The 26,208-nt window shown below is 48.2% G+C and overlaps 1 protein-coding gene across 3 annotated transcripts in view; it reads right to left on the reverse strand.

Moving 5' to 3' along the window:
* The window catches only part of ZNF618 (zinc finger protein 618), a 179,832-nt gene that overhangs the window by 72,561 nt on the left and 81,063 nt on the right, over window positions 1-26,208 (reverse strand). For all 3 annotated transcript variants that reach the window (XM_035015994.1, XM_035015993.1, XM_035015992.1), the window contains exon 2: window positions 5,678-5,721. In XM_035015994.1, the coding sequence (XP_034871885.1) occupies window positions 5,678-5,721 (44 nt within the window). The remainder of the gene's footprint in view (window positions 1-5,677; window positions 5,722-26,208) is intronic.

A 26,208-nucleotide genomic window follows, 5' to 3' on the forward strand; every position in this document is an offset into this window, starting at 1 on the left:
ATCAAGCAGAGAGGAAACTCTGCCCACCCAAAAAGCACTGGCCCCCCAGAGTCAGCCTGCAATTTATGATTTTTGTGGCCCAACTTCGCCCAAAGTAGTGTAAGATGAGAATATACATTCCTGGAAATCAAATCCGAGCTCCTATAATAGCAACACAAACCTAGAGTCAAGATAAAGATGCGCCCTGGCTAGAATATACCCAGAATTCTTAAATAATTGATTCTGCTAATGGCGTACTGGTCACTGACTCCTATCGGGCCTACTGCTACTGTGAGCTTCTGTGCAAATGAAATTAATTTGTTTAGGGCTACTTTTATTTCACTGCTGAAAACCAAAATGCTAAACAACAAGAAGATATTCTCTAAAAAATAATTAGGCAGCTGCACACACGTGGTGATCAGATTAAGTAAGAGTCCACTGTGAAAAATCTTGGCTTGAAGGACAAGACTCGGCTAGGCCCGAAGCTATCTTACTACGCGTGTGACCTTGGACAAGCCCATTCCTCAATTCCCTCTGGGGAGGAGGGGCAGCATCACAACCTCAGAGGGCCACTGGGGGGGGACCAAGGGAGATCTGTGCGTGATCCCGCATGACACAGTAGCCGGACTGTGGTCGGCCCTCCACCCCCACCCTTGTCCCTGACTCCAGTCCTCTCTCCAGTGTCCAGCCTTGACAAGAAATGAATCGCCATCCCACTGCTTTCTCCTCCTAAGAAGGGAATCCAGCATGGTGGTGATAAAAATAAACGTTTATTGAACACCTACTACGGGCCAGGTACTGTGCTAAGGGTATGTATATTACTATTATTATTACACTTAATCCTCACTGACAACACTATGAGTGAAGGTCTAATATCATTCCCATTTTACAGATGAGGACACTGAGGTCAGGTAAGTAGCCCAAGGTTACACAACCAGCCGATGGATAGCCCCAGGATCTGAACCCAGGCAGTCTGGGTTCCTCGACACTGTGCTAATAAGTGGCTTGGCCCTTAGTGGGGCTAGAGAGAAGACAAGGGAGAAATCTTGCAGACTGGCCACAGAGAAGCGTGCATTTTTGGATGGAGAACTCACACAACACTTTGCTGAACCGGATTCCTCAGACCTGAAAAGATACGGCCTTTTGGAAACTCACTTCCAAGCCAAACTTCTAAGGTCCTGCCTGCCCCAAACCCTTGGCAACACCTCTTTAATGTTGCCCCTTGCAGTTTATTCACCTCCTGGCAGCCGGTATGATCCTTTTAAAACCAAATCATATCATGCCAGCCCTCTGCTCAAAATCCCCAGTTCGTCCCCATATCTCACGCAGGGTAAAGGTCAAGGTCTTGACAATAGCCTCCAAAGCCCTATCAGTCACATTAGTCTCCTTGCTGTTGCTCCAACACAATGTACACATTCCTGCCCCAGGGCCTTTGCACCTATTCTCTGCACCTCGATGTGTTTCTCCTAAACGACTGCTTGGCTCAGTCCCTCATTTCCTTCAGATCCATGTTTAAATGTCACCTTCTGGTGATGCATTACTCCTTCTGGCTCTCTCAATTCCCCACCCTGCTCCCCCATCCACCCACCTCGCAGCACTGTTTATCCTATGACATACCATACAGTTTACGTATTGATTACGTCTCCTCCACTCTCGATAGACTATGAGCTCCACAAGATTTCTGTTTTGTTCAGTGCTGTATCTCCAGCACCAAGGTCAGATCCTGGCACTTAGTAGGTGCTATGTCTTTGTGGAATGAACCAATGAAAGAGATTTGGTCTTATCGCTCCCCCACCCTGCCCCAAATATGACTACAAGATCCCGATTGCTTGTTAGGCGACTGGTCCACACAGCAAACAAATGAGTCCCTTAACCTCTTCTATCCCTGGTTTCCTTATCTCCAAAATGAGAGAGACAGTTACTCCATCCTCTCATCTACAGAACCCTATCAGCTGTGAAAACCTTCAACTGACAAAAAAAGGGCAGAATTCTTCATTACCACAAGCCTGTAGCTACATTTACTCGATTATAAAAACTGCACTTCCTTTAGAATGTTCCCCAGTTAAGGCCCCACAGCCCCCACGCCTCTTAGCATAAGTGAGGCTTGGCTGCCGTTGCGCTCCATGATTTGTAACCTGCACACCAAGTCAGCATTAACCTCAACTGCTGGGATCACTGGTCCTGTAAAATCGACCCAGGTTGGGTTACAGAGAAGTAAACCAAACCACATTTGGTTGTTTCTTAGGATCAGAAACACCACCTCTCCTCGTCCCCCTCAATTTAACACTAATTCCTTAGTAGTCCATGCTGTTGGTTTTGGGGCTCAGCCAGAGGCCCTCTGGAGAAGTAACAAAATCAGGTGTTCTGGGCCAAAGACAGGCGCTGGGAAGAAAGCAGACCCCGGCGCAACAACCAAGTGCTCCGTGGTACAACCCAGACTGGAGGTCCACATCAGAGGGCCGGGGATCCTTCAAGGTCACTCCCAGCCAGGGTCGAAGAGCCTCATGCCTGTGTTTCTCCATCTGCAACAGGGACTAAATGCGTCTAACACTCTACCCAGTGCCGACAAGTCTAAACCCTACAAGGCCAAGGCCAGGGTCAAATTCACAAGTGGCCTCAGCTTAGGCCCGTGTTAATGTTCTCTTGACGTGTAATGCATAATTCACTTCTCAGACTGAATGCTGGGTCACGATATAGTAACACTGTTTAGATTTCTCAAAGATGCTCTATCAGCTTTAATTATATAATCAATATAAACTGACTTGTTGAGCTCCTTCGAAGTCCCCGCCTTCTTGACAAGCCCCTAGCCCATGGCAGAGCCCCTGGCCTCTAACAGACTCCTGTAACATCTGCTAACTGACCACTTCATCCCGAGAAGGCGGAGGGCACAGTGGTTAAGCATACACATCAGGGAAGTCAGACCTGGGGAGGCGGCCTGGCTCCATCACTCACTTCCCACTCGGCAGCCTGAGGCCCGTACACATCTCTGTGCCTCAGCTTCCTCATCTGTAAAGTGGGAATGATAAGAGAACCTCCTTCATAGGGCTGCCACAAAGACTACGTAAGTTAACAATAAATTAAATCACTTAGCTCAGAGCCTGACATGTAAGTGCTGACTGAAATGGTACTCATTATTATTAGAAATTTCTTCTTTACGTCTCAAGTCACACACAACCCTGAGACTTGGGCTGGCCCTCCCTGGTGCATATTCTGGCACTGTGGTGGTAACACTGAGTACGTGCAAGCCTAGGCTAGTCGGGCAGGGCAAAGAGATGGCACACATGCCATCCTCACCGTCCTCTGACCAAGGCAGGCATCGCTAATCTATCCCTGCACTCTTCGCATGCCGATTGCAGCCCACAGCTGGTAAGACTCAGTTCAGAACTTGGGGCACCTACTACCACTATGGAGGAACCTGTCTGTTGTCTTCTGACCTGGTGTGGGAGAAATTCATGCAACAGAAAGTAAGGGAAAGGATGACCCCCCGCATGAAAGTCATGAGAAACAGATGGGAGGTTTGCCTCTGTCCGCTTCTATAGACACTCAAGGGTGACTACATTCGCCTTGAATCCATCACAGCAGGTGCTCAATGATCATGGAAGACAGTGGGAGAAGCTGGCCAGACCCTCACTCAAGCACAGAACTGGTGGGTAGAGAAAGTACCCTGCTTTGGCAGGTTCAAGGCCTGACACAGCCCCTTATTCATCACATGACCTTGAGCAGGGCCGTCCCACCCCTTGTGTCCAAAGAGAGGGTGGGACTAGACAAACCCCAAGGGCCCTTCCAGTCCGACATTCCAATCCAGGAAGCCCGTCCAGGCACCCACAGTCTAGGGACCCCCACTGCCCCCATAGACCACAGCCTCATGTACTGCTCCTCACACAAAACCCCACGACCAGGGGCCCGGGAGAGAGACACAAGGCACTGGGCAGCTGCTGGCCCCATCCGTCCCTGCCAGCGGGCACAGGCCCAAGCCTGGTGGCCCACCCCTCCATTCCAGCCCACACTGCCAGCCCCTACATCAGCCCCACTTCTCCTTCCATCCCATTCAGGGTATCCGTCCCATTAACACTGTCCACCTGCTAGAGGTTTCTGCCCATGGATCTGGCACCCTAAGGGGAGAAGCTACAAAAATTACACAAACACGTGCAATAAAGAAAGAGCATGACGAGCCTAGGAGGGACACCGGCCACAGGCCCTTCAAGGAGAGGTGCAGGGAAGGTTTCTCTGAGGGCAGGATGGAGTCAAGACGTGAAAGAAGATCAGAGAAAGAACATGCCAGGCAAAGGGAACAGCAGCTGCAAAGGCTGTCAGGCGACAGTCAGTTGAGGCCAGAGGCCGGCAAACCCCGACACAGGCCCTGGCAGAGAAAGGTCACCACAGAGACCTACGGCCTTCAAAGCACCAAGTATTTACTATCTGGCCCTTTACAGGTAAAGCTGCTCGACCCCTGGCTTAGAGTGTGAGATATACAGAAAGAAGGTCAGGGTAGCTAAGACAGACTGAGCAAGGGGGAGACTGACACATGAGGAGGTGGGGGGGGGAGCCAGGCTGTGCTGGTGGTGCGGATCTCAATGACCTCCAGCCTGGCATCTCTGCCTCCATTCTGTCCACCTCCAATCCACCCTGCAAAGGGGTCCCCGGGTGATCTTCCCAAAACACACAGCCAAACATGTTACTCTTTCTCAAAGAGCAACAGCTCCCCCGTGGTTTCCCAAAGCATGTTCCAAGAATACTTGCTCCACAGCTGAACTTCGACAGAAGGGTTCCATGGTTAGGCAAGTTTGGGAAACATGGCATTCTCCTCTCCGATGTCCTCCAGCACACACATTAGCCCACGAAAGACTAAGTAAGAGGTCCCTCCACAAAGAAATCTGTTAACTTTGTTTAACCTACTATCCTTCAAACTTGCCTGGCCACAAACTTCCTTTTGTCCACAAAAATCTCTCAACATTCTAAAGAACTAGTGTTCGTGGGCTACATGGCACATTCCTCTGCCCCCACCTCCAGGAGGTAATCCAAGAGCTATTCCACATCTCATGTGCATGTGTGTGTGTGGTCTGGAGCGCCATCTCTGGTCTGCCCCTTGCCTTCCTCCTGCCTCCAATGTGCCCAGGTGGCCCCCAGTAAAGGTCATGTGGCTGCCCCAGCTTCCCGCCTTCTCTGGTAATGACAGCCCAGCTTTCCTTTAGGGGCCACCCCCCTCCCATCTCCTGCCAGCTCCCAGGGTGAGGACACAACCCCGGGCTGGCTAAGCAGAGTATTTCCTCCCCTTGCTGTGGGGTGACTGGTTCAGGAAAATGAGCACAGGACCCAAGCTGGGCCAATGGGTTCCAGACCAGGATGGGTCGGGATGCTCCGGAGGTCACCACACAGCAGGGGGATTGCAAGATGGGATTCAAGCCCGGTCCTCCTGCCCACTCTTGTGCTTCACCTCTCATTTACTCCCGACCTGAGTGCCCAAAGGCCTGTTGGGGACCTAGTCATCCTTGGTGCACTCATGGGTGCTCAGAGAGGGTACCAGGAGGGCTGCAAAGTGCTGCCCATAATCGCACTTCCCCCGGGGAAGTATGCATACTTCTCAGCCAAGGGAGCCGGCCTGGACCACGCATCCATCCCCTTTCAGAGACAGGTGGCAGTTGGCTGTGAAATGGGGAGAGGAAGGGGTACAACTGGGGGCAAGGGAAAGGGAGTGTACCTGCTCGCGGTGCTTTTCCTCCCAGCTGCACTGGCTCCGTCAGCCTGCAAAAGAAACCCAGAACACCTGCATCAGCCAAGGGGGGAAACCCAGGTTCTACCCGCTGCCACCCCACCAAGCTCCCCCTCAACACCAGCCTTCAGACAGAGGGGAGAGCGAGCACAAGCCCCTGCTCCATTCTTGCGGGCTGGGAAAATCTGCCCCTAGTGGTAAGAGGGAGTCAGGACACCCCTACCCCCTCACCCTGCACCCCCCACCCCCGGAATTTGCTTGGCCCTTTAAATCCAGCTGAGCACCCATTGCCAACACAAACCCAGCAACCACAGGGCCCTGGGGACTCAGTGAAAAGTAAGTAACCAGCTAAATCGGAGATTGAATTGCACCATTTTTATTTTCATCTGGGATTTCCAATAAAACAGTAGCCGCAGATTTATTCCTACCAACCGGAGGGGGGAAATCCTATTATGTTAAAATATTCTGTCCCCCAACCCCACTAAGCAGGGAGAGACAAGAGAGTGCCGGTTCTTAATCTCTTTTATTTGGGGTTGGGGAGGGGGATGGGGAGATAAGGCTGACCAAATGAAAATTTCAGAAATCATAAAATTCGGGTTCAGATGGAGAGACTGAGGCCCTGCTCCAGGAGGGAGCTGCCTGAAGTCTCAGGAGGACTGAATGACAAACACCTGGGGTTCCTGACCCCCAAGGCCAGTGCTGGGGGGGGAGGGGGGCCTCTGCTGCAGAGGCTGTAGAATGCTGTACATATGGAGAGAAAGCCCGGGTCGTAGATGCATTCTCTGGCTTTGTCAGAGCATTTATAATAACAGTAACCACAGTTAGAATAACGCAGGTTCCAAACTCTGGCACACACATGTTTCCAAATTCAGAATCCTTCCAAGTTTAGAAAGGTAATGTAGTGCGTGTGTTCTGTATTTTGAAACAACCCTGGCAGGATCTGGGTAGCCCCCCACCCACCCCGCCCCAACCCCGGACTCAAGCACAGTAGTATTTCCACAGTGAAACTCATGCAGTCAGCCCTATGGAGGATAAATGAAGACAGAATTAGTCTCTTCTCCCTTCAGGTCAAGTCCTGCCACCTCATCAATTACAAAAAAATCTTTCTGTTTTCAAGTTTTTTGAATTTCAGGATTGCGGATCTAAAATAAAAAACGACAGCAGCTACCTTCTGACGTGTGTTTTCGAGAAGTTGCAAACTGGCAAAACCAGATGGCAGACTTCAATTCAAACAGTCAATACAGAAAAATAAAAGGATTTCACCAAAAGAAGGCCCGATTTCAGGGAGTGAAAGCAGCACTCAGTCACACATGACCACAGTCAGCTAGAGCTGCCATGCCTGCTTCTCCACAGTCCCCACCACTCCCTCTTGCCTTACACCCAGTCGTCCAGCCTGGCTCCCAAGGGTATCCAGACTCGATCCCCTAGCTAACCTCCCCTGGGGTGCCGGTGTATGCACATTTAATGCTTCTTATTCAACCCTCCTGATGGGTCCCCCAACACACGTACACAATATCCCCATTTTACAAGTGAGGCATCGAGAGTCAAAGAATTTTAAGTCATTCGTCCAACAGCCCACAGCTATGTGCCCAGGTCTGGGTCACTCCCGTGCCCACTTTCCTCAGCTCTGGAATATCTTCTCTCCCACCAACATTCAGAAGAGCCAATTGGGAAATGAGGTAAACCCACACAGCCCCCGCTGTCCACACGAGGGAAATGCAAAGACGAAGGACAAATAAGGAGGTAGAAATGTGAGGCCTGGGAGGGAAAAATTAATGGGATGCTGGTGTATTATTTCAGTGGCAGAAACAAGAAAGCGGAAAATGGTTTGCATATCATTTCACTGGGTGCAAAAGAACAGGATCAATTACAGCCTCCCTCCAACATCTTGCATTCCTCAAAACTTCTATGGAAAGTGAATGGGAAGAAGTTCCTTTAATCTTTATATCAGAAGAGGCAGAAGTGGTTAAGGGGTGGAAATTCTGCCCCAGAGAGCTTAAAAAAAAAAAATTGTAAAATCCCAAATGATCTCTCATCTTTCAGACTCAACTCAGGGCATGTATTTCTAGCATTTCGCACATATTTTTGTGTGTGTTTTTTTTTCTCTGGCCTTTTCCTTCCCAGTTTCACCCAGAGTCGACCACATGTGAACAGTGAACACAGGGCTGGGCAGAAGAAAAGATGCTCTGTCTCTGGTACACCTAGTCATCTCCACCTCCGTTTTCCTTCTATTATATGTTTGTGATGCTTGTGCTTCTTGCCACCACCAGTGACAACACTCACTTTTGTTTTCCACCGATTTTTATAAAATAAAGACAAAATGCTAAAAATGTACAAACGTCCAAACAAATCCTTGCAAACTCAGGTGGAGCAACAGGAGAAATGGAGCCGCTGGGAGGAGGAGCACCACCTGGGCAGGTGTGATGTGCCCGGTTACTGGCGGATCCGGGGAGCTGATGCGGGTGGGCGTATACACGGACAATGGGCCCAAGTGAGAGATGTCCAAGCTCCCATGTGTCTGTATCACAGCGCCCATTGATCATGGCACATGGGCCTGGCTGAGTCCAGACCCACCTTGACGACAGCAGACGGCCTCTCAGCGCCCCCCCTCCAAGCTCACAGTGCCAAGGGCACTGACCCTCAATTGTAGAGATCTGTGAGATGCCAGGCCAGCTCTGTCCGTGTCCTCGCAACTACCTACCGCTTGAACGAAGCTGACCCTCTGACATGGCCATTTTTCAAATGGTCTAACACCAGCAATTTCCTGATTCAACCTAAACCACAAACTCACCTTTACCCAGCGTAACCTGACCTGATTCCCGGTTTGAACTGAACAGCACACAGTGTAGCATCAGATACATGGTCTTGCATTTGGCGCCCTGGTTCTGCCGTTTCCTAGCTGTAGGATTCTTGGCAAGCCACCTGCACTCTCAAGGCCTCGGTTTTCCCACGTGCAAAATGGCAACATGCCAATCCCACGACCAATCTCCCAGGACTGGCGAGATAGCGCGGGTAAAACTACCTAGTGTGGACTAAGTACCGATCACATAGCAGATTAGCGAGAGGCGCGGGGCTGACCTTGTACTGTCCCTAGGGGTCTCCTGGCCTGTCTCAGGGTATGATCCGAATCCTGTGCTGCAGGTTGGCATCCCATGAATGTCCACCAGACCCCACAGCTCTGCCACTTCCTCCAAAGGGCTGGTCGAAACGACATCAGACACAGTGGTATAGCTAAATGGGTGCCAATCGCAGGCCACTGCTTAAGCAATGGGAACTCTACTGTGGCTACCACCGGACCAAGTGCTCCGACAGACGCAGCTCTGCCTGGCTCTGTCTGGGTCTCACGGGGGGTGGGCTCCTTCCCTTCCCTGGACCTGAGATTCTCGCTGGTACAAACAGGACGGGAGGGAGGCATGAGAGTTAAATCAGGTCATCTCCTGCTGCCCTTCATCTCTGTGACTGTATGTGGAGCTGACCCAACCTTTAACCAAACCCTGCTATGGCAAGTGAAATGGGGCAGGGCACAGTGGGCCCACGAGAGACCCTCCTCCTCACGCTTATAAGGGGGGTGGGAGGGTACAGGCATCCACCTCCCCAGCTCTCCATAAGGGCACCTGCCCGCCCCCCCTTTGCCAGCCCCAACCATTCCTTCTACACCGGTTTCTCCGTAGGACCCGGGCAAAGCTATTTTTGGTTTCATTCGACCCTCCTCTTCCCTCCCAAATGAATGTTAAGTTGTTCTTTTCCATTCTCTTATTAAGGATTTTCTTGGAAAGAAAATATTATTCCAAACCCAGAAATTTTATTTCTGAATTTGTGCAAATGTAAGTTGTAGGACATTAGCTGCATTTCACATTTTGTGCAAATGGCAGAAACAGGCAATTCGTGTGCTACGGGATGGGGGCTGGCCAGCGATTTCGATAAAATAAACCCTTTTTTAATTTAAATGCTAATGCACTGAATTAAAATTTAATAACTGAGGAAATTGAAAAGCCGAGCAGGAATATTGGAAATAAATCCAAGCAGAAACAGCTGAAATTAAAAATTCTAGAGAGTGGGAGGATAGCAGCTAAGCTGTCTTATATGATTACATTTTTTTTTCAGAATGAAGCAAAAAAAAAAAAAAAAAAATCCTATCTCTCGCTGGCTCTAGGGCAGTAAATCCACAGTGCTGTGATTTATTGCTCAATTTTCCTGAGGGAAAAAGGCTTTCTTTCATGCTGAAATATTTCATAAATTTCAAGCCAGCATAAATTCTTAATTTAAAAGTTATGGAGGTCACATTTAGTGCACTGGTACGGTTCCAAAATCTTAAAGGAACAGCAGCGACCAAAAAAAAGAAAAGAAAAAAAGAAAAAAGGAGGGGTAGAATTTGCTTTTTTTTTTCCCCCGTTTTTTTTTCATTTTGGTTTTAATTCACGAGTTGAAATTTCATTATTAAAGATTCCTCCTGGATGCTTGGAACCCAAGCACATGGGGAACTGGTATGTGTTTGGAAATCTGCTGCAAAAGATGAAGAGATAAAGATTTAATTCAATTATAAAAAGGCATTTTTTTTTTTTTTTTTTAAGCCACTTGAGGAATTTCTGGTAAAAATTTACTCCCTTCACTGCCCGGGAAGGGGCGAGGGTGGGGGAGGGTGGCCAATGTAATTGCTTCTCTTAGATCTGCAATCTTTTGTGCACACTGATATATTCATTTGTTATACAGCTGTTCAGCAGCGGAAAGAATGCTGGGGCGCCCATAGTTCTAAGCAAATCAATCAAAAATTAATGATTTGTCATGCTTGCACAATGGAGGAAAACAGCTCCTTGGGTCCTGGCTGCCTGATCTCGAAGAATGAAATGCCTTTCTGCGATAAGAGAACCGAGCCAGAGACTCGGTGAGGCTGAGGTGCCACTGCGAATGTGGGTGCTCATGGTCCCCTGAGCTCTGAGAGAATGGAGGAGGGCCACCATCTTGGAGAAGGCATCTCCAAGATGGTGCCTCGGCCAGTCAAGCCCAGGACAGACCTGGCGAAGCACATTTCCATGGTGGTATAATTAGGATCTTGCCTTCTCCCTCCCCCACCGCAATGCAAAAATTGCTTCCTCTTGGGACACATCAGCGACTCCCCCATCTCCCCTGCCAGATTTGACGTGTCTCCGTTCACTGTTCCCCCAACACTCCTAACCCGCCACCACCAGCCCTTTTCACCAACTCTACGGGATGAGGACCACAGTTTCTGGAGCACCTATGTCCACCCAGACCGTGTGCTCCTTCTGGACGAAGACCACATCCCACACAGGGCCATGACTCCAGCACCCAGCTTGGGGCCTGCCACAAGGCAAATATTCAGCAAATAGGGTTGAATCCCTTATTTATTATTTCTCAGGAAACAAGGACCACGAAGTTGCTTAAATGAATAATGAACTACACTGGCAACCAGGATGAAATAGAACTGATCTTAAATAATCAATCACTCCTTTATTCATTCAACAAATATTCCTTGAAAGCCTACTGTGACAGCTCAGCTTTGGATGGACAACCTCAAATCCACCGGTGGACAATTCCAAATCCCCGACATTTACTGCTTCTTGGCTTCTCTCCACCCTTGGAAGGGAAGAGTGAATGTGAACCCATGAGAGAACTTCCCTGCACGCTCAAATGCCTTTCAGGTCTTGTATTCTTTCTTAAGTCATGTGAATGTTATATTCACAAGTATGAAACGCACATTACTCCAAAACATGCCTGTGTACGTCATACATACGTTATGTTTGAATATTAAAATACTGTTTTATATTACCAACAGATACTACTGACCCGGTAGGAAAACGCTCAGCCTCAGCAGTGAGGGAGGCCAAGGGCACTCACCTGGAGGCGTGCAGGAGGCACTGATGCACCTGCCAGAGCCCCGGACCCTGTTGAGAGGACCACTGTCTCCCACTACTTATTGAGGATGGTAGGACAGTGGGTCCCAAACAATTAGAGCCTCATTTACACACCTCTTTCCTTTCCAACAACCAATGGATCCCCACAATTGAACCTGAACTTTCTGTCTGTCGCACTGAAGCACAAGACTCAAATCAGGGAGTCATTCACTCACCCCAAAAGTATTTAATGAGCTCCTTATATGCACCAGACACTGTTCTAGGCAGTTGGGATATATCCCTGCCCTCAGAGAAATTACATTCAAGGTGGGGGAGACAGCAGCATTAGATGGAGTACATTAGTATAATATATCCTATGGGATATATAGTATAATATATCCTATAGGATATATAGTATAATATATCCTATGCCAGAAAGTCATCAGTTCTGTGAGGGAAAAACAGAGAAGGGGAAGGGTAATCAGAGTGCTGGGGCAAGGGAGGGGCCATAGGCTGCAATTTTAAGTCAGGTGATCAGTAGGCAAACAATGGAAGGTAAGGGAATTGGTGTCCGGGAGGGAAAAGGGACCGACCAGGGCAAAGACCCAAGGGCCAGAGTGTGCCGGGTGTGCTCCTCGAACAGCAAGGATGTCATGAGTGAGGAGGAGAAGGGGAGAGGTAAGGGAGGCTGGCCCATGCAGGGCCTTAGAGGCCACTGCAGGCCTGAGGCTCGTAGCCTGGAAAGCCACTGGAAAGTTGTGGCGAAGCGAGGTAATTTGACTTCCACTTTAAAAAGTGCCTTCTGGCTGCTATGTTGAGAATGGACCGAGGGCAAGGGGGGAAGCCGGCAGGAGGCCAGTTAGGAGGTCACTGCCACGGCCCAGGTCAAAGATGAAGGTGGTTGGAACCAGGGGAGTGGCAGCAAGGGGGTGAGGAAGTGGGTTTTGACTATCCTGGAAGGTAGGACCAAGAGGACCGCCTGATAAACCGGATCTGGGCTGTGACAGCAGACTCCAAAGATCTTTGGCCTCCGCACCAAGAATAAAGGACCTGTATCCCTCTGGCCCATGAGAAGATGAATCTGGCAGAGCATCTTCCACGGATGGTCACACCACATCAAATCCTCTCAATAACCCTGCGAAGGAGACGCTGCAGCTTAACTATCCATCCCCCTTTGACCAAGAATTGGCCAACCACCCAGAGGGGCCCAGTGACTTGCCCAAGGTCACACAGCAGGTCAGTGGCTTGGCCAGGGCTCACCCACCTTCTCACCCAAGTCAATGGCCATTTCCTCTACACGCTTGGCCCTTGGTGTTGAGAAGAAACAAGTCAAACTTGGCCCCAAACAATGGAGGTGAACTTTGCCTACTGAACCATCAGGCCCCAACACGGGCACAGGCTGCCCCTGCTTTTGTTCACGGGGTGTTCTCATAAAACACCTATTAAGGGCACTGTGCCAATGCCAAACAACAGCTTTGCACGTTACAAAGAGGATCCCACTCCCAGGAAACGAAATATATTATAAATTCCCTAACTAGACCTTCCTTCTCAGATCAATTTCGGTGATACGTTTCTAGCATGTGGTGCTTGGTTTTTAATTCTGTATTTGCTTTCCACCCAAACGTGGTTACTCAAGGCCGCAGACAGCTCAGGGGTCCAAGCTGAAGGGGAGGCTGCTGGAGAAGACTCGCAGTTAAAAGAAGTGGGTATTTCGATGGGTATTCGTACCTTGCACAGTAGACGTGTGATTCTGAGAGAGGCTGTGGGAGGACTGATGTGGACTCAGACGTGGTTCCTCGTCATTCACCCAAATACTATCTATTAAGTGCCTACTGCGTGCTGGACACCGGAGTTGTTACTGGGAACACACAGCAACAAGAACAGTGGGGGAGACAGGCAGTGATGACTTAATTATTTCACACTATCAATTTATAATTACCAACTGAGATACGTGCTCTCAAGACGAAGGCCTAGGGCACCTGGGTGGCTCAGTTGGTTAAGCGACTGCCTTCAGCTCAGGTCATGGTCCCGGAGTCCTGGGATCGAGTCCCGCATGGGGCTCCCTGCTCAGCAGGGAGTCTGCTTCTCCCTCCGACCCTCTCCCCTCTCGTGCTGTTTCTCTCTCTCTCTCTCAAATAAATAAATAAAATCTTTAAAAAAAAAAAAAAGACGAAGTTCTAGACTCCACGAGCATCTTTGACAATGGCATCCGATAAGACTGTGGGGTCAGGAAGAGCTTCCCTGAGGGAGGGATGCTGGAACAGGGCATACGGAGCTCCTGCTCACCAGGGGGGAATGTACGGTCTAGATGCAAATAAAGCGAATACAAGCTGGGTGCCAAGGAGCCAAGAGAAGGGCACCATCTTACCCAGCAGCGAAGCCTGGGTCCCTGAAGCCTGCAGGGCTGCAGCCTTCTCTGAAGGCTGTTACCTCTGGAGGAAGGGACCAGCCCACTGATAGGCCCAGGCTCTGATCAGACCCCAGGCCAGAGCCCGGAGGTCAAGGGAGGCCCAGACATAACATCAACTGGCCAAGTTTCCAACTACAAGGGAAAACAAAGGGAAATGACCGTCTTTATTCCCCTTGGTTACGATGCCACTCTGCCCCTCCCCAAGCCCTTGCTGAGGTCAAGTGTCAAGAGATAAATCAGTCTTCCTAGGGATGGTACCAACACGGTTCTACCAGTTTCACAGGCCTTTCCAGGTGCGGGCAGGACCTTCCCTCTCTGGTGGACAACCGGACGGACTACAGCAGGACCTTAATGCTGACATCATCATCATCATCCCCACCACCACCACCACGGTCATGACCGTCTCTGTCGGACCATCAACAGCCGGTGATTACAGAGCACCTGCAAACCAGGCACAGGACTTCGGGCTTCCCTCCAAGGCTCCACGGGCTGCCCTGAAGGCTCGTGCACCTCTCGAAGCAACCACTGGCTGCAGGATGGAGGCAGGGAGCCCAGTGTGGAGGCCACCGTCATCTTCCAGGGAAGAGATGACAATGGTTGGGGACAGCAGGGGAGGAGAGAAAGCTCTGGAACGAAGGGCTACTGGGAGCGCCAAGGATCACCTAAGACAGCGAGTGAGGAGTACCCGGGGCGGACCAGGCATGCAGCAGTCACTCAATAAATGGCAGGTTTAAAAACAGATAAATAATGGCAGCTTTTGAGAAACTCTGGTCTTAAGACTGTTCACAGAGGACCTGGTCTCCTCCAGGCACAGACCTGGGCACCTGGGAGACACAGCAGTGAGAGATGAAGCTACCTCCACACCCGGGGCCTGACTCCGGCAGGAGAGGCAGTAGCCTCCCCCAGGCTTGCCGCGCAGGCCTCACCGCCCACACCCCAAGCCTCGTTCTCATTCCCAGCATGGGTAGAGCCCACAGTCCACACAGGGCTCTAAAGGATCCATGAGAATTCCTGGGTGTTTCAAGCGCATAAATTCTATTTGCCCAGCTGCGCTGGATCACAACGGGTTCTAGGCTGCGTCCGAAAGGGGGAGGCTGCTCCTGGGGTCAGGTCCAGCAAGGTTATTGGTTTTGGGGTTTGTTTGCTTGTTTTATTTATATTAAAGTAATTCTAACAGAGTTACAGAGAAAGTATGAGGAGTTCCCTTCCACCTCTCACCCAACATGAGGGGCTTCAGGCACGGGAGAAACATGGTCAGAACTATATCTGCAAAAAGGCTGCGGGACGGGGGGGACAGGAACACAGAGGCATTAAGACCAGTGAAGGGCTGGGGCGCCTGGGTGGCTCAGTTGGTTAAGCGGCTGCATTCAGCTCAGGTCATGATCCTGGGGTCCCGGGATCGAGTCCCGCATCGGGCTCCTTCTTCGGTGGGGAGCCTGCTTCTCCCTCTGACCCTCACCCCTCTCATGCTCTCTCTCACCTTCTCTCAAGTAAATAAATAAAATCTTGAAAAAAAAAAAAAAGACCAGTGAAGGGCTGATGCCAGCATCCCAGAAGGGTCAGCTGGGGCCCAAGCTAAGGCCAGATGAGGCCTGGTCTCCCTCCCCAGGACCAGCAGTCAAAATCCTTAGGCCCCGAGAATAAATCGTGAAGGAGGCCACCAGCGGTCACTGGGAGTCACTGCGAGTGACTTGCGAGTGGGGACCTTGGCCTCTCGGTGCCTCAGTTCCTTCCTCTGTAAGATGGGAGTGATGCTGGTGCCCCCCCCCGCCCCCGGGCTACTGTGAGGACTAAATGAGCTCATCAGTCACATGCTCAGGGCAGAGCCTCACAGCCACATAGTGCTGGCTTGTATTTTAGTCCAGCATGAAGGGCCCCCAACGGGGAGAATACCAGCAACCCCGGGGCAGCCAGCATGTATTGAGCACCTCCTGTATGCCAGGCCTGGGCTCGGGCACTGGGTATACTGCCCCACTGAATCCTCTCAATCACCCTGGGTGGTAGGGACGGTCCCTAGTCCTGCAGTCCAGGTCAGGTCAGGTCCCCGAGGCTTGCAGAGGGCAGGGACCAGCTGGAAAGAGGCTCAGCCAGGCCTCCAACCCCAACACTCTGATTCCAAGTCCGTGTCCTCAAACCCTAGCCATGATACCTCCAAGGCCCGGCGGGGTGACCTTGGCGAGTGACTTCCCCATCTTTAAGAGTGGACACGCTCCTCTGCGTGCATAAATGCTGCTCTGTTTGTTTTCTTTCCAAAAAAGAAATGCGTCTCAGTTCCTTACAGTCACACAGTTAATCTCTCAATTTACAAAAGAGTGAGTCATGTGACTGGATTCCACAAAAATTCTCTCTCCAGGTTTATGATTTTACAGAAAACTCCAGGGAAAACCGCCTGGAGCAAGTTAAAACCAGATCAGCCATAAACCATGTCCTGGTACAGCCGCACCAAGCCAAGACTCAGATTACTCATTAAATATGTGATAAATATTCGCTTCAGATCAGCAGGAAGTGGGGGGGGGGGCGGTAAAGAAAGAAAAACTTTTTTGCTTCACAAGGGGGAGAAAAAAACCTATTATAAACAGAGAAAGTTGCAAGCTCTAAATTAGTGAACCTAGACTTGGGGGATGGGGTTCTTAAGTCACCCCCTTAAGTATTTCTAAGAAAGGCAGTAAAGGAAAAGGCTACTCCTCAAGTCTCTTCAAGGAGATCAAAGTAAAGGGCTTGGGCCTCCTGTGACCGTGGCCATGGTGACGCCACGGTGATGCCACCATGCGCAGACAGGAAGAGCAGCAACATCCCCAGGCCAGGAGACCGCTTCCTCCGACTGCTGCCACAGGCAAATTCTGCCCATGTGTCCCCCCCGCCCCTCCCAACCACCCACCTGCCCAGCGAGGCTGCTGGATGGACGGCCTCTCAGAAACCTTCCAGCTCTGCCATCCGGAGTCAGGCAGCCTGGGTTCAAATTTTGCCCAGAAGTAGCTCTGTGACTGGGCTCAAGAAACATCACCTCTCAGCCTCAGTTTCCCCTGATGTAAAAGAGAGGAAAAATCCCCATGAAACACAACTGCTGGGTGGATAAGAAGGTAAAAAGTCCGTAACATGCTTGGCTAGTGCTAACAATGCTACATGAGCCACAGATCTGGAGGAGGTCAACATGATTACACTGATGGTGGTGAGTAAAATTAATACATTTAAAAAACAAAGAAACCAGGGCGCCTGGATGGCTCAGTCGTTAAGCGTCTGCCTTCGGCTCAGGTCATGATCCCAGGGTCCTGGGATCGGGCCCCGCATCGGGCTCCCTGCTCCGCGGGAAGCCTGCTTCTCCCTCTCCCACTTGCTCTGCTTGTGTTCCCTCTTTCGCTGTGTCTCTCTCTGTCAAATAAATAAATAAAATCTTAAAAAACAAAACAAAAAAACAAAGAAACCCAAACATATTCCAATCGCTCCAGCGGGGTTTACTCGGCACAGTATCTCCCCACATAGACTCTGGAGCTAGATGGCCAGGGTTCAAGCCCGGACTCCACCACTTACGAGCCATGTGACACTGGGGAAGTCACTTAACCTTCTGAGACTCAGTTTCTTCATTTGTCAAACAGGGATAATGATAGTATGCACCACACAAGATTACGTAGGGCTAAATCAGTTAACATTTATAAAGCTCTCAAAACAATGCCTGGTACGTAGTAAATGCTCTATAAATAGTTTTAATTAAATGATTTATCATTTACTGAACTCTGACTATATAATTATCATTTATTAAAATTCAGGTAAGTCCTGTTCTCCTCTGAGCCTCAGTTTCCCCACCTATCAACTGGAGGATTTTGACCAGATGAGCTCTGAGGACCCTCCTAAGTTCTGGAATTTGCTGATTTTTGTGTTTCCTCTGTCTTTGATCATGCTGCCTCACCACCCAGACTGTGGTCTACTGAGCGGCTGGATCCCAGGCCCTGCCCCACAAAGATTTCCCTGACCACAAAGACAACCTCCTAGAGCACCAAGGGCGTGCCTGAGCACACCTAGAAACATACCACCCTCTGCATCTTTGTTCCCCACCAAACTGCGAAATTTCCATGAGGGTGGCTAACTGTTTAGGGCTTCTCTGGGGCTCCACAGCACCCAGAGCTATGCTGCATACAGAAGGGGCTTAATAAAGGTCAGTCAATTGGTTTAAAACCTAAAGGAACTTCCTGCCAATACATAAAGAACCATGGTGATGGAATGGGGTCTAGGGAATCATCTAGCCCAAGAATGGCAAACGGGTTGTATTTTCAGTGCCAAGTCTAATCAATTATTAGTGGCCCCCCAGGCAATGTGTTGAAAAGGATTCTGGGGCCACATCAGAGCTCAGCTAGAGAGAGTGCTGTGATTGATTACTGATGTCTGCAGTGAGCATGGTAAAGCTGGGGATGGTAACATGCTTGCCCCCTAAACTACTCCAATATCCTCCCTTTATAGAGAAACCCAGGTCTCCTGGCCGCCAAAGCACACTTTATCCAGTCACCACATTCCCATTTGCAAAAACATTCCTATATGAAAGAGGAGCTGTGGCCTTTTAAAATTTGATGTAAAGGGACAAAAAAGACAACAGAAGACCAGAGACAAAAGAAATCCACACGGGGGGGGGGGGGGGGGTTGGAAAACCTGCATAAACACTGGACTTACTTTGGTTGTGAAACAAGACTAATTACAGAAGGGCAAAGTAGATACTCTAAGAAAGACTTTACTCTTTTTAAAGAAAGAAAAGTCTGGAACACTTGCTCAAAGTAGAAATCTTACAAATTCCTATTGCAAAATAACTCCTGGTCAGCCAACCACAATCTCTATAAATATATCACAAGATCAACAGCCCAGACAAATAGGGGGAGGGGGGAGAATAACTGCATGAATTTTTTAAAAGTCAAAATAGTCCCTCTCATAGTTGGAAAGGAAGGAGTTCACCCATTTTCCTACAAAATGAGAGGCCCGGGAAGAAAAGAAAGATTTTAATTCCTCACATCCCAATGGATGCCTACTGAGAAATCTACACAGCCAAATTCTTTTGAAATTATTCTACAATTCTGTTTTCTTTGCAGGGAGGGGGGAGAAATCTGGTACCCTGAATCCATCAGGGGCCGCCACAATCTTACAACGGCTCCCATGGGATTATTCAGAGTGGGAACAGCAAATTGCTCTAACGGGCCTGATCTGGGGGGGGTATGCCCTACAGGATCTGGACCAGACAAAGAGAAGCCAGTCTACGTATTTAAAACAGAGGTAATTTAATATAAGGATCTGAGGACACAGGTGGTAAATGGGTGAGATCAAATGGGGGAAAGGAAGGCCACCAAGGACTAACCAGGAGAGAGAAATGAAGAGATGGGTTTACCAGAAGTTGGGGCCGTTCAGCAAGGGCTGCCCAATGGGAGTAGATCCCAGAGGCAGCTTACACAGAAAACACTGAAAGAGGCAAGAATGATTGGGGACAAATACCCTGGGCTGGTCCCTTCTTCCCACCTTCCAATCTCCCTGCTGGGCATCCTTCTGGCTCAACTACTTGAAGGCCAGAGGGCAAGGGCACCCAGGAAATGCAGGTCCTTGTCAATCGGAGCACGTCAGGGTAAAGAAGGGACGGAGCTCAGGTCAATCCAGCAGCTGAGCAGCTCAGATCAGGAAGTTCCTGGAGGACAGGACCACGTGGTAGCGGTGTCTTGCACACTCACCAAGGGGTCCCCCCTGAGTCTAGCTTCCCTGTAGGGACTGTAACTTCCTCACAGCCAAGGCGGTCTTCCCCTGAACTGTGTCATCCTCTGCACCAGCCAGCAGTCATGGCTCAAACCTGATGGGACCCTGGAAGTCTGAGAAATGGACTTCTGGCCAACCGGTCCCAGGCTCCCAACATGTGGGATGTCTGGATGGCCTTCCAGCATACTTTTGCTTCAGGCCTTTGCTCAGAACCTACAGTGGACAGCAAATTCAGAATGTGAATGAAGGCTACTTGTTCCCAACTCATCCGTCAAAAGACCCAAGCACCCGGGAGACACTCCAGAAGCATCTCCTGACCAGATCTGGAAGACTATGTTTATGGGGGTCAGGAGTGGAGGCTTAGCGGTACTGAAGTCTGATACCAGCTGGAGGGCTGAGATGGAAATGCTCCTAAGGCTCCAGAACTTTCCCCCTTCTGGATTAGACTCCAGATCCACACTGGAACTTCATGGTGGTCTTTTTTGAACCATATCGTGAAAGGTAAGAGTGTTCCTTTCCCACGAGGTGCAGACTCAACCCTACGAACCCCTTCATCCTGGCTGTGGCTAAAGGCTTGGTTTCAAACTACACTGTGTAAAGAAAGGGCCCTTCCCTTTCACTGCCGGCTCCATCCCCACCTCCCCCCAGCTGCAGGACCAATCTCCCTCCCCTGTTTTCTTAAAGCACTTATTGCCTGGGCCATTCAAATTGTATTGATCAACTGGCTGGTACATTCAGTCATCTTTTTATGACCTGTCTCCCAAGCCAGAGCACACACCTTCTTTGGGTAGAGGCCGTGCCTCTGGATTCCCCAGTGCCCAACGCATGGCCCAGCCAAGAGAACACATTTACACGGCATCCTTAACAGGGAAAACAGCTCAGGTTCCCAGAAGCCTGCGACTGGGGTGAGACAGGAATAACACAGTCTATCAGTACCCCATATCTGTCTAGTGATCGGCAGGATTTCTACACCCATTATTTCACTTAATTCTTTACAAAGCAGGAGTCATGATTTCCATTTCAGAGAAGAGGGTGCAGAGGTGAAGGGACTTTGCCCAAAGTCAGTAGTTGCTGGCAGGGCTGAGATTCAAACCCATGACTTCTTCCAAGACAAATATCAAGTTTCTTGCCCCGCCCCACCCCGGCTCTCGTCTCCCTTTCCAAGATTCCATGTCTTGCTTCTCTTTCCTGAAATGAACTGATTTAATGAAATCATTAAGTGATAAAAAGAGTTCATAAACGTGAAGGCACTTAGAACAGTGCCCGGCACAGACTAAGTGCTGAAAGTAATGGCCACCACTGCCTTCACTGTCATGGTCATCTCTCCATCACCATAAAACTCAATAAAACGCCAACCCACCAGAACATCAGCAGTTAGCAAGCCTCATAGCCAATGCAGCAGAATATGGAAAATGCCCACATTTAATTAAAACGGGGAAATTACAAAATGTCAAATGACTGATCAGTGAAGAGGAGACATTTAAAGAGATTGGAGGATTCTCAGAATCCCTACCCAAAGCATGGACCCACCCTTTACCAGCAGCTGAGCAGCTCAGACCAGGAAGTTCCTGGAGGACACGACCACGTGGTAGACCATCCAGACAACCACCAACACTTTATTCAAAATTAGGCCAGACTCTCCCTTCCTGACTGACCTCATGGAGAACACCTTCACTGCACAAAATATAGTACCTTCTCATCAGTGCACCATCTTTTGGGCCAGAAGGCCTGACGGACAAAGGGAAGATAAAGGCCCAGAGTGGAAGTAACATGGGCAAGGCCATGTGTGTCTGAATACAATCTACAAGCCCCTTTCAAGAGTGTCAGCCTAGGGCGCCTGGGTGGCTCAGTTGGTTGGGCGACTGCCTCCGGCTCAGGTCGTGATCCTGGAGTCCCAGGATCGAATCCCACATCGGGCTCCCTGCTCGGCAGGGAATCTGCTTCTCCCTCTGACCCTCCCCCCCTCCATGCTCTCTCTCTCTCTCTCAATCTCTCTCACAAATAAATAAATAAAATCTTTAAAAAAAAAAAAAAAAAGAGCGTCAGCCTTATCACTCCTTCGTTGGGTCCGGTGTGGGGCTCTGCAATCATGGGGCTGAATATGTTTTTTTGCTGAGGGACAGAAAGACCAATGTTCCAGTTTCCAGCTCATGACCTGGCCCAAAGTCTTTGGGCCAACAAAACAAGTCAGCAGCTACCAGTCTCAGCTAAGACAGAAGATGTGGAGGCAGAACTGTGTCATGTCAACTCTCCCAAATGGGGTTTTTCTACAAGAATCTCCAAAGCAGCCGTGTGCCCTCAGCTGTCACATCCACTGCTCCCTTTGTCTAATTGTGACTCGCCACTGTCAACAACTGTGTTGCCAACTCTCATCTCCTTTGACCTAGTAATCCACTTTGGGGAACAAATTCTATGAATACTGCACAAAAGAAGGAAAGAGATTCATGCACAAAGATGTCCACTGCATTATTTATAATAAAAACTCAGAAACAATCTATACGCACAATGTAAAAAGGTCTCTACTTACGAGGTGGCGATCAGAATGGATGTCTGTGAACAGTGGACAGCTACATGAAAAATACCTGGGCATTAAAGTGAAATGACAAGAAGAGAATCAAAACTCTCTGTGTAACTTTGTATAAGCCAACTCCCAAAGCACTTGCTCTGAATGGCTCAGAAATTCTTCTTCCTTCCTGCTTAGCTTTCTATCATCGCCTCTTGTGAGGAAACACTCATTGTACTTGAACGCATGCTGCACATCTATACAGGAAGGTACCAGGAAAAGGTGATTTCCTGGGATGCCATCCTTCTCTGGAATGAAGACGTGTGACTCTGCAAAGACATCCTTTTACAGTCTGTCGTCAGGATGAGGGCACCTGAGGAGACGTGGTGGCAGAAGCCAGGTACACACCCATCCACAGTGAAGTTCAGCACTCCGGTATTCAAACTCCACTGGGAGCTGCCCGAGATGACCTGCAGAGTTCGTTCAAGCACTAAGATGTTCTCTAACAAACTCTGGCGGAAGGTGATCTTGGCCTACCGCCTTTTTCATAGAGTAGACCCTGAGAGGGAGGTTTTTAGACTGTAGATAGCTGCACCCACCCACAACTCCATGACTGCTACTGAGCATACAGAGATACTACTATGGGTCCGTACTCTAAAAGGCTCGTTAAATACGTTTGAACTCCTCCACCACCCTCAATTAACTCAATTAACAATTAACAATTAATCATCTGCTTTACAACTGGAGAAACTAAAGTCCTGAAAAGTGCAGGGACTTGTTATGGCAGAGAAGTGGATCCACCAAGTGAGAATGTGCAGTCCAACCGCATGGCACAGTCTGAAACGTGAATGTAGGTCAGGTATCTTTAGTAAGCCATCTTGTTTGATCCTCACTGCGTAACTGTGCAGTGGAGAATACTGTTGCCATTTGTCTGGGTCTTCCCAGAGTTCCTAATACTGTTGTGATCTTATAGATAAAGAGACAGGCTCAGAGGGGTGAAGCCACTTGACCAAAATCACCCAGCTGGTAAGCAACAGGGCCAGTATTTGAAATCAGGCTTTTCTGGCCCCAAAGCCCATGCATTCAGCCATCCTGCCACACCTAATGCTACCAAAAGGAAATAAAATGAGAGAGCTATAAGGAGTCAGAGTATACACCACAATATAAGGAAACAGGTCCAGAGCCACAGAGGGTGCCCAGAAGTGGTGGGCTCCCATGGGGAGTGCGCCATCTGAGGGTAGACAGTCCACCCACATGGTGAAAAACAGTGGTTACGAGGAAAAGGACAGATGAGCTCCTGGGGTAGGGGGGGATTAAAGAGGTGGTGCTGTTTGCCAGGAGATTCCAGTTCCGGATCCTTCTGGAGGAGCCAGCCCTTCCTAACCCTTCTTCAAACTGGCCCTAATTACCTAGCTTTTTTTGTCCTCCATATTTAAGGGCCACCATCTTTTAGTGAAATGTTGTGGACCAAGTATTTCATTTCCTTTATTCCCCTCTTCCTGGCTTCACAAATGTAGTAAAAAGTTAATGAATCTATAAATTGCTCAACTGGCTTAAAATGAAAAAAAAAAAAAAAAAAAAAAACCAGTTAATGGAAATTTTAATGAAAATGCCCCATCCGCATAACTGATGGCAAACCCAGGCCCAGAATGGCTGGCACTGCGTGGCCCAAACCAAGTGCCATGAAAGCTTGAAAACATTTCCTGGAAGAAAGTGTATCAGAATTGGAAAGGAAGAAGTAAAACAGTCTCCATTTGCAGATGACATGATTTTATAGAGAGAAAATCCTGAAGACTCAACCAAAACACTATTAGCTCTGATCAATGAATTCAGTAAAGTTGCAGGATACAAAATTAACACACAAAAATCAGTAGCATTTCTGTACACTCACAACAAATTTTCTGGAAAAGAAATCAATCCCATTTCTAATAGTATCAAAAACAATAAAACACTTAGGAATAAATTTAACTAAGGCAGTGAAAGATCTCTACTCTGAAAACGACAAGACACTGACGAAAGAAATCCAAGAAGACTGCTTCTCCCTCTGCCTCTGTCTCTCTCTCTCTCTCTCTCATGAATAAATAAGTAAAATCTTTAAAAAAAAAAAGAAAAGAAATCCAAGAAGACACAAATAAATGGAAAGGTATCCTGTGTCCATGGGCTGAATTTTACTACCAAAAGCATTCTATGGATTCAATGTAATACCTATCAAGATTCCAAATGACATTTTTTATAGAAGCAGAAAAAATGCTCTCAAATTTTACATGGAACCACAAAAGATCCCAAACAGTCAAAGAAATTCTGAGAAAAAAGAACACAGCAGAAGGCATCAACTTCTCCTGGTTTTGAGCTATACTATAAAGCTAGTCATCAAAACAGTGTATTACCAGCATAAAAACAGACAAATAGACCCATGGAACAGGATCGAGAGCCCAGAAATAAGTGCAAGGATGTGTGGTCAACTAATATTTGACAAGGGAGCCAAGAATACTAAAGAATGGAGAAAAGACAGTCTTTTCAATAAATGGTGCCAGGATAAATGGATATTCACACATAAGATACTGAAACTAGACCTGTATCTTATACCACCCACAAAAATTAACTCAAAAATGGATTAGATTTAAAACCAAGATCTAAAACCATGAAACTTCTAGAAGAAAACATACATAGGAAAGGAATAAAGCTCTTTGAAATGGGTCTTTGTAATAATTTTTTTGGACAGGATACATAAAGCACAAGCAACAAAATAAAAAATAAACAAGTGGGACAATATCAAACAAGAAAGCTTCAAAACAGCAAAAGAGATTATCAACAAGGTGAAAAGACAACCTACAGAATGGGGAAAAATATCTGCAGAACATGCATCTGATTAAGGGGTTAATATCCAAGATCTATAAAGAACTCCTACAACTCAACAGCAAAAACATAAATTAAAAAAAAAAAAAAAAAAAAACTATTTAAAATGGGAAAAGGACCTGAAGAGACATTGCTCCAAAGAAGATACATAAAAGGCCAAGACGTCCATGAAAAGATGCTCAACATCACTAGTCATCAGGGAAAGGCACATTAAAACCACAATGAGATATCACCCCACACCTGTTAGAATGGCCAATAAAAACAAACAAACAAACACACACACACACAAGAGATAACAAATGCTGGTGGGATGTGGAGAAAAAGGAGCCCTTGAGCACTGCTGGTGCGAACGTAAATTAGTACAACCCCTATGGAAAACAGTATGGAAATTCCTCGAAATTCCTCAAAAAATTAAAAATAGAACCACCGTATCATCCAGCAATTCCACTTCGGGCAATATATCCAAAGGAAATGAAAACACTAAATCAAAAAGATATCTGCACCCCATGTTCACTGCAGCACTGTTTACAATAGCCAAGACATGGAAACAACCTAAGTCCATCAATGGATGAATGGATAAAGAAGTTGTGGTATGTGTATACAACGGACTATTACTTGGCCGTAAAAAAAAAGAAAAGGAGGAAATCTTACCATTTATGACAACGTGGATATCTAGAGAGTATTATGCTAAGGGAAATAATTTAGAGAAAGACAAATACTATATGATTTCATCTATATATGGAATCTGAAAAAAGGGGAGGGAGGGAGGGAGGGAAGGAAGGAAAGAAGGGAAAGAGAAGAGAAAGAACCAAATTCATAGAAAACGAGATCCAACTCTTGGTTACCAGAGGTGGAGGGGAGGGGGAGAAGGAATTGGAGGAAGATGGCCAAAAGGTGCAAACTTGCAGCTGTAAGATAAGGAAGTCCTAGGGCTATAATACACAACATGAGGACTATAGCTAACATTGCTGCATGGTATACAGGAAAGTTAAGAGAATAAATCCTCAGAGTTCCCATAAGAAAAGAAAAAAATTCTTTTCCTTTTTTTTTTTCTTTCTTGTATCTATGTGAGAAGATGGATTTAGCTGAACCTACTGTGGTCATCGTTCCACGATATGCGCAAACCCAATTGTCGTGTTGTACGTCATAAACTATACAGTGCTGTAGTATGCCAACCATCTCT

This window comes from Mirounga leonina, unplaced genomic scaffold (genome assembly GCF_011800145.1).
Source record: "Mirounga leonina isolate KUSES-001 unplaced genomic scaffold, KU_Mleo_1.0 Mir_170, whole genome shotgun sequence".
NCBI lineage: Eukaryota > Metazoa > Chordata > Mammalia > Carnivora > Phocidae > Mirounga > Mirounga leonina.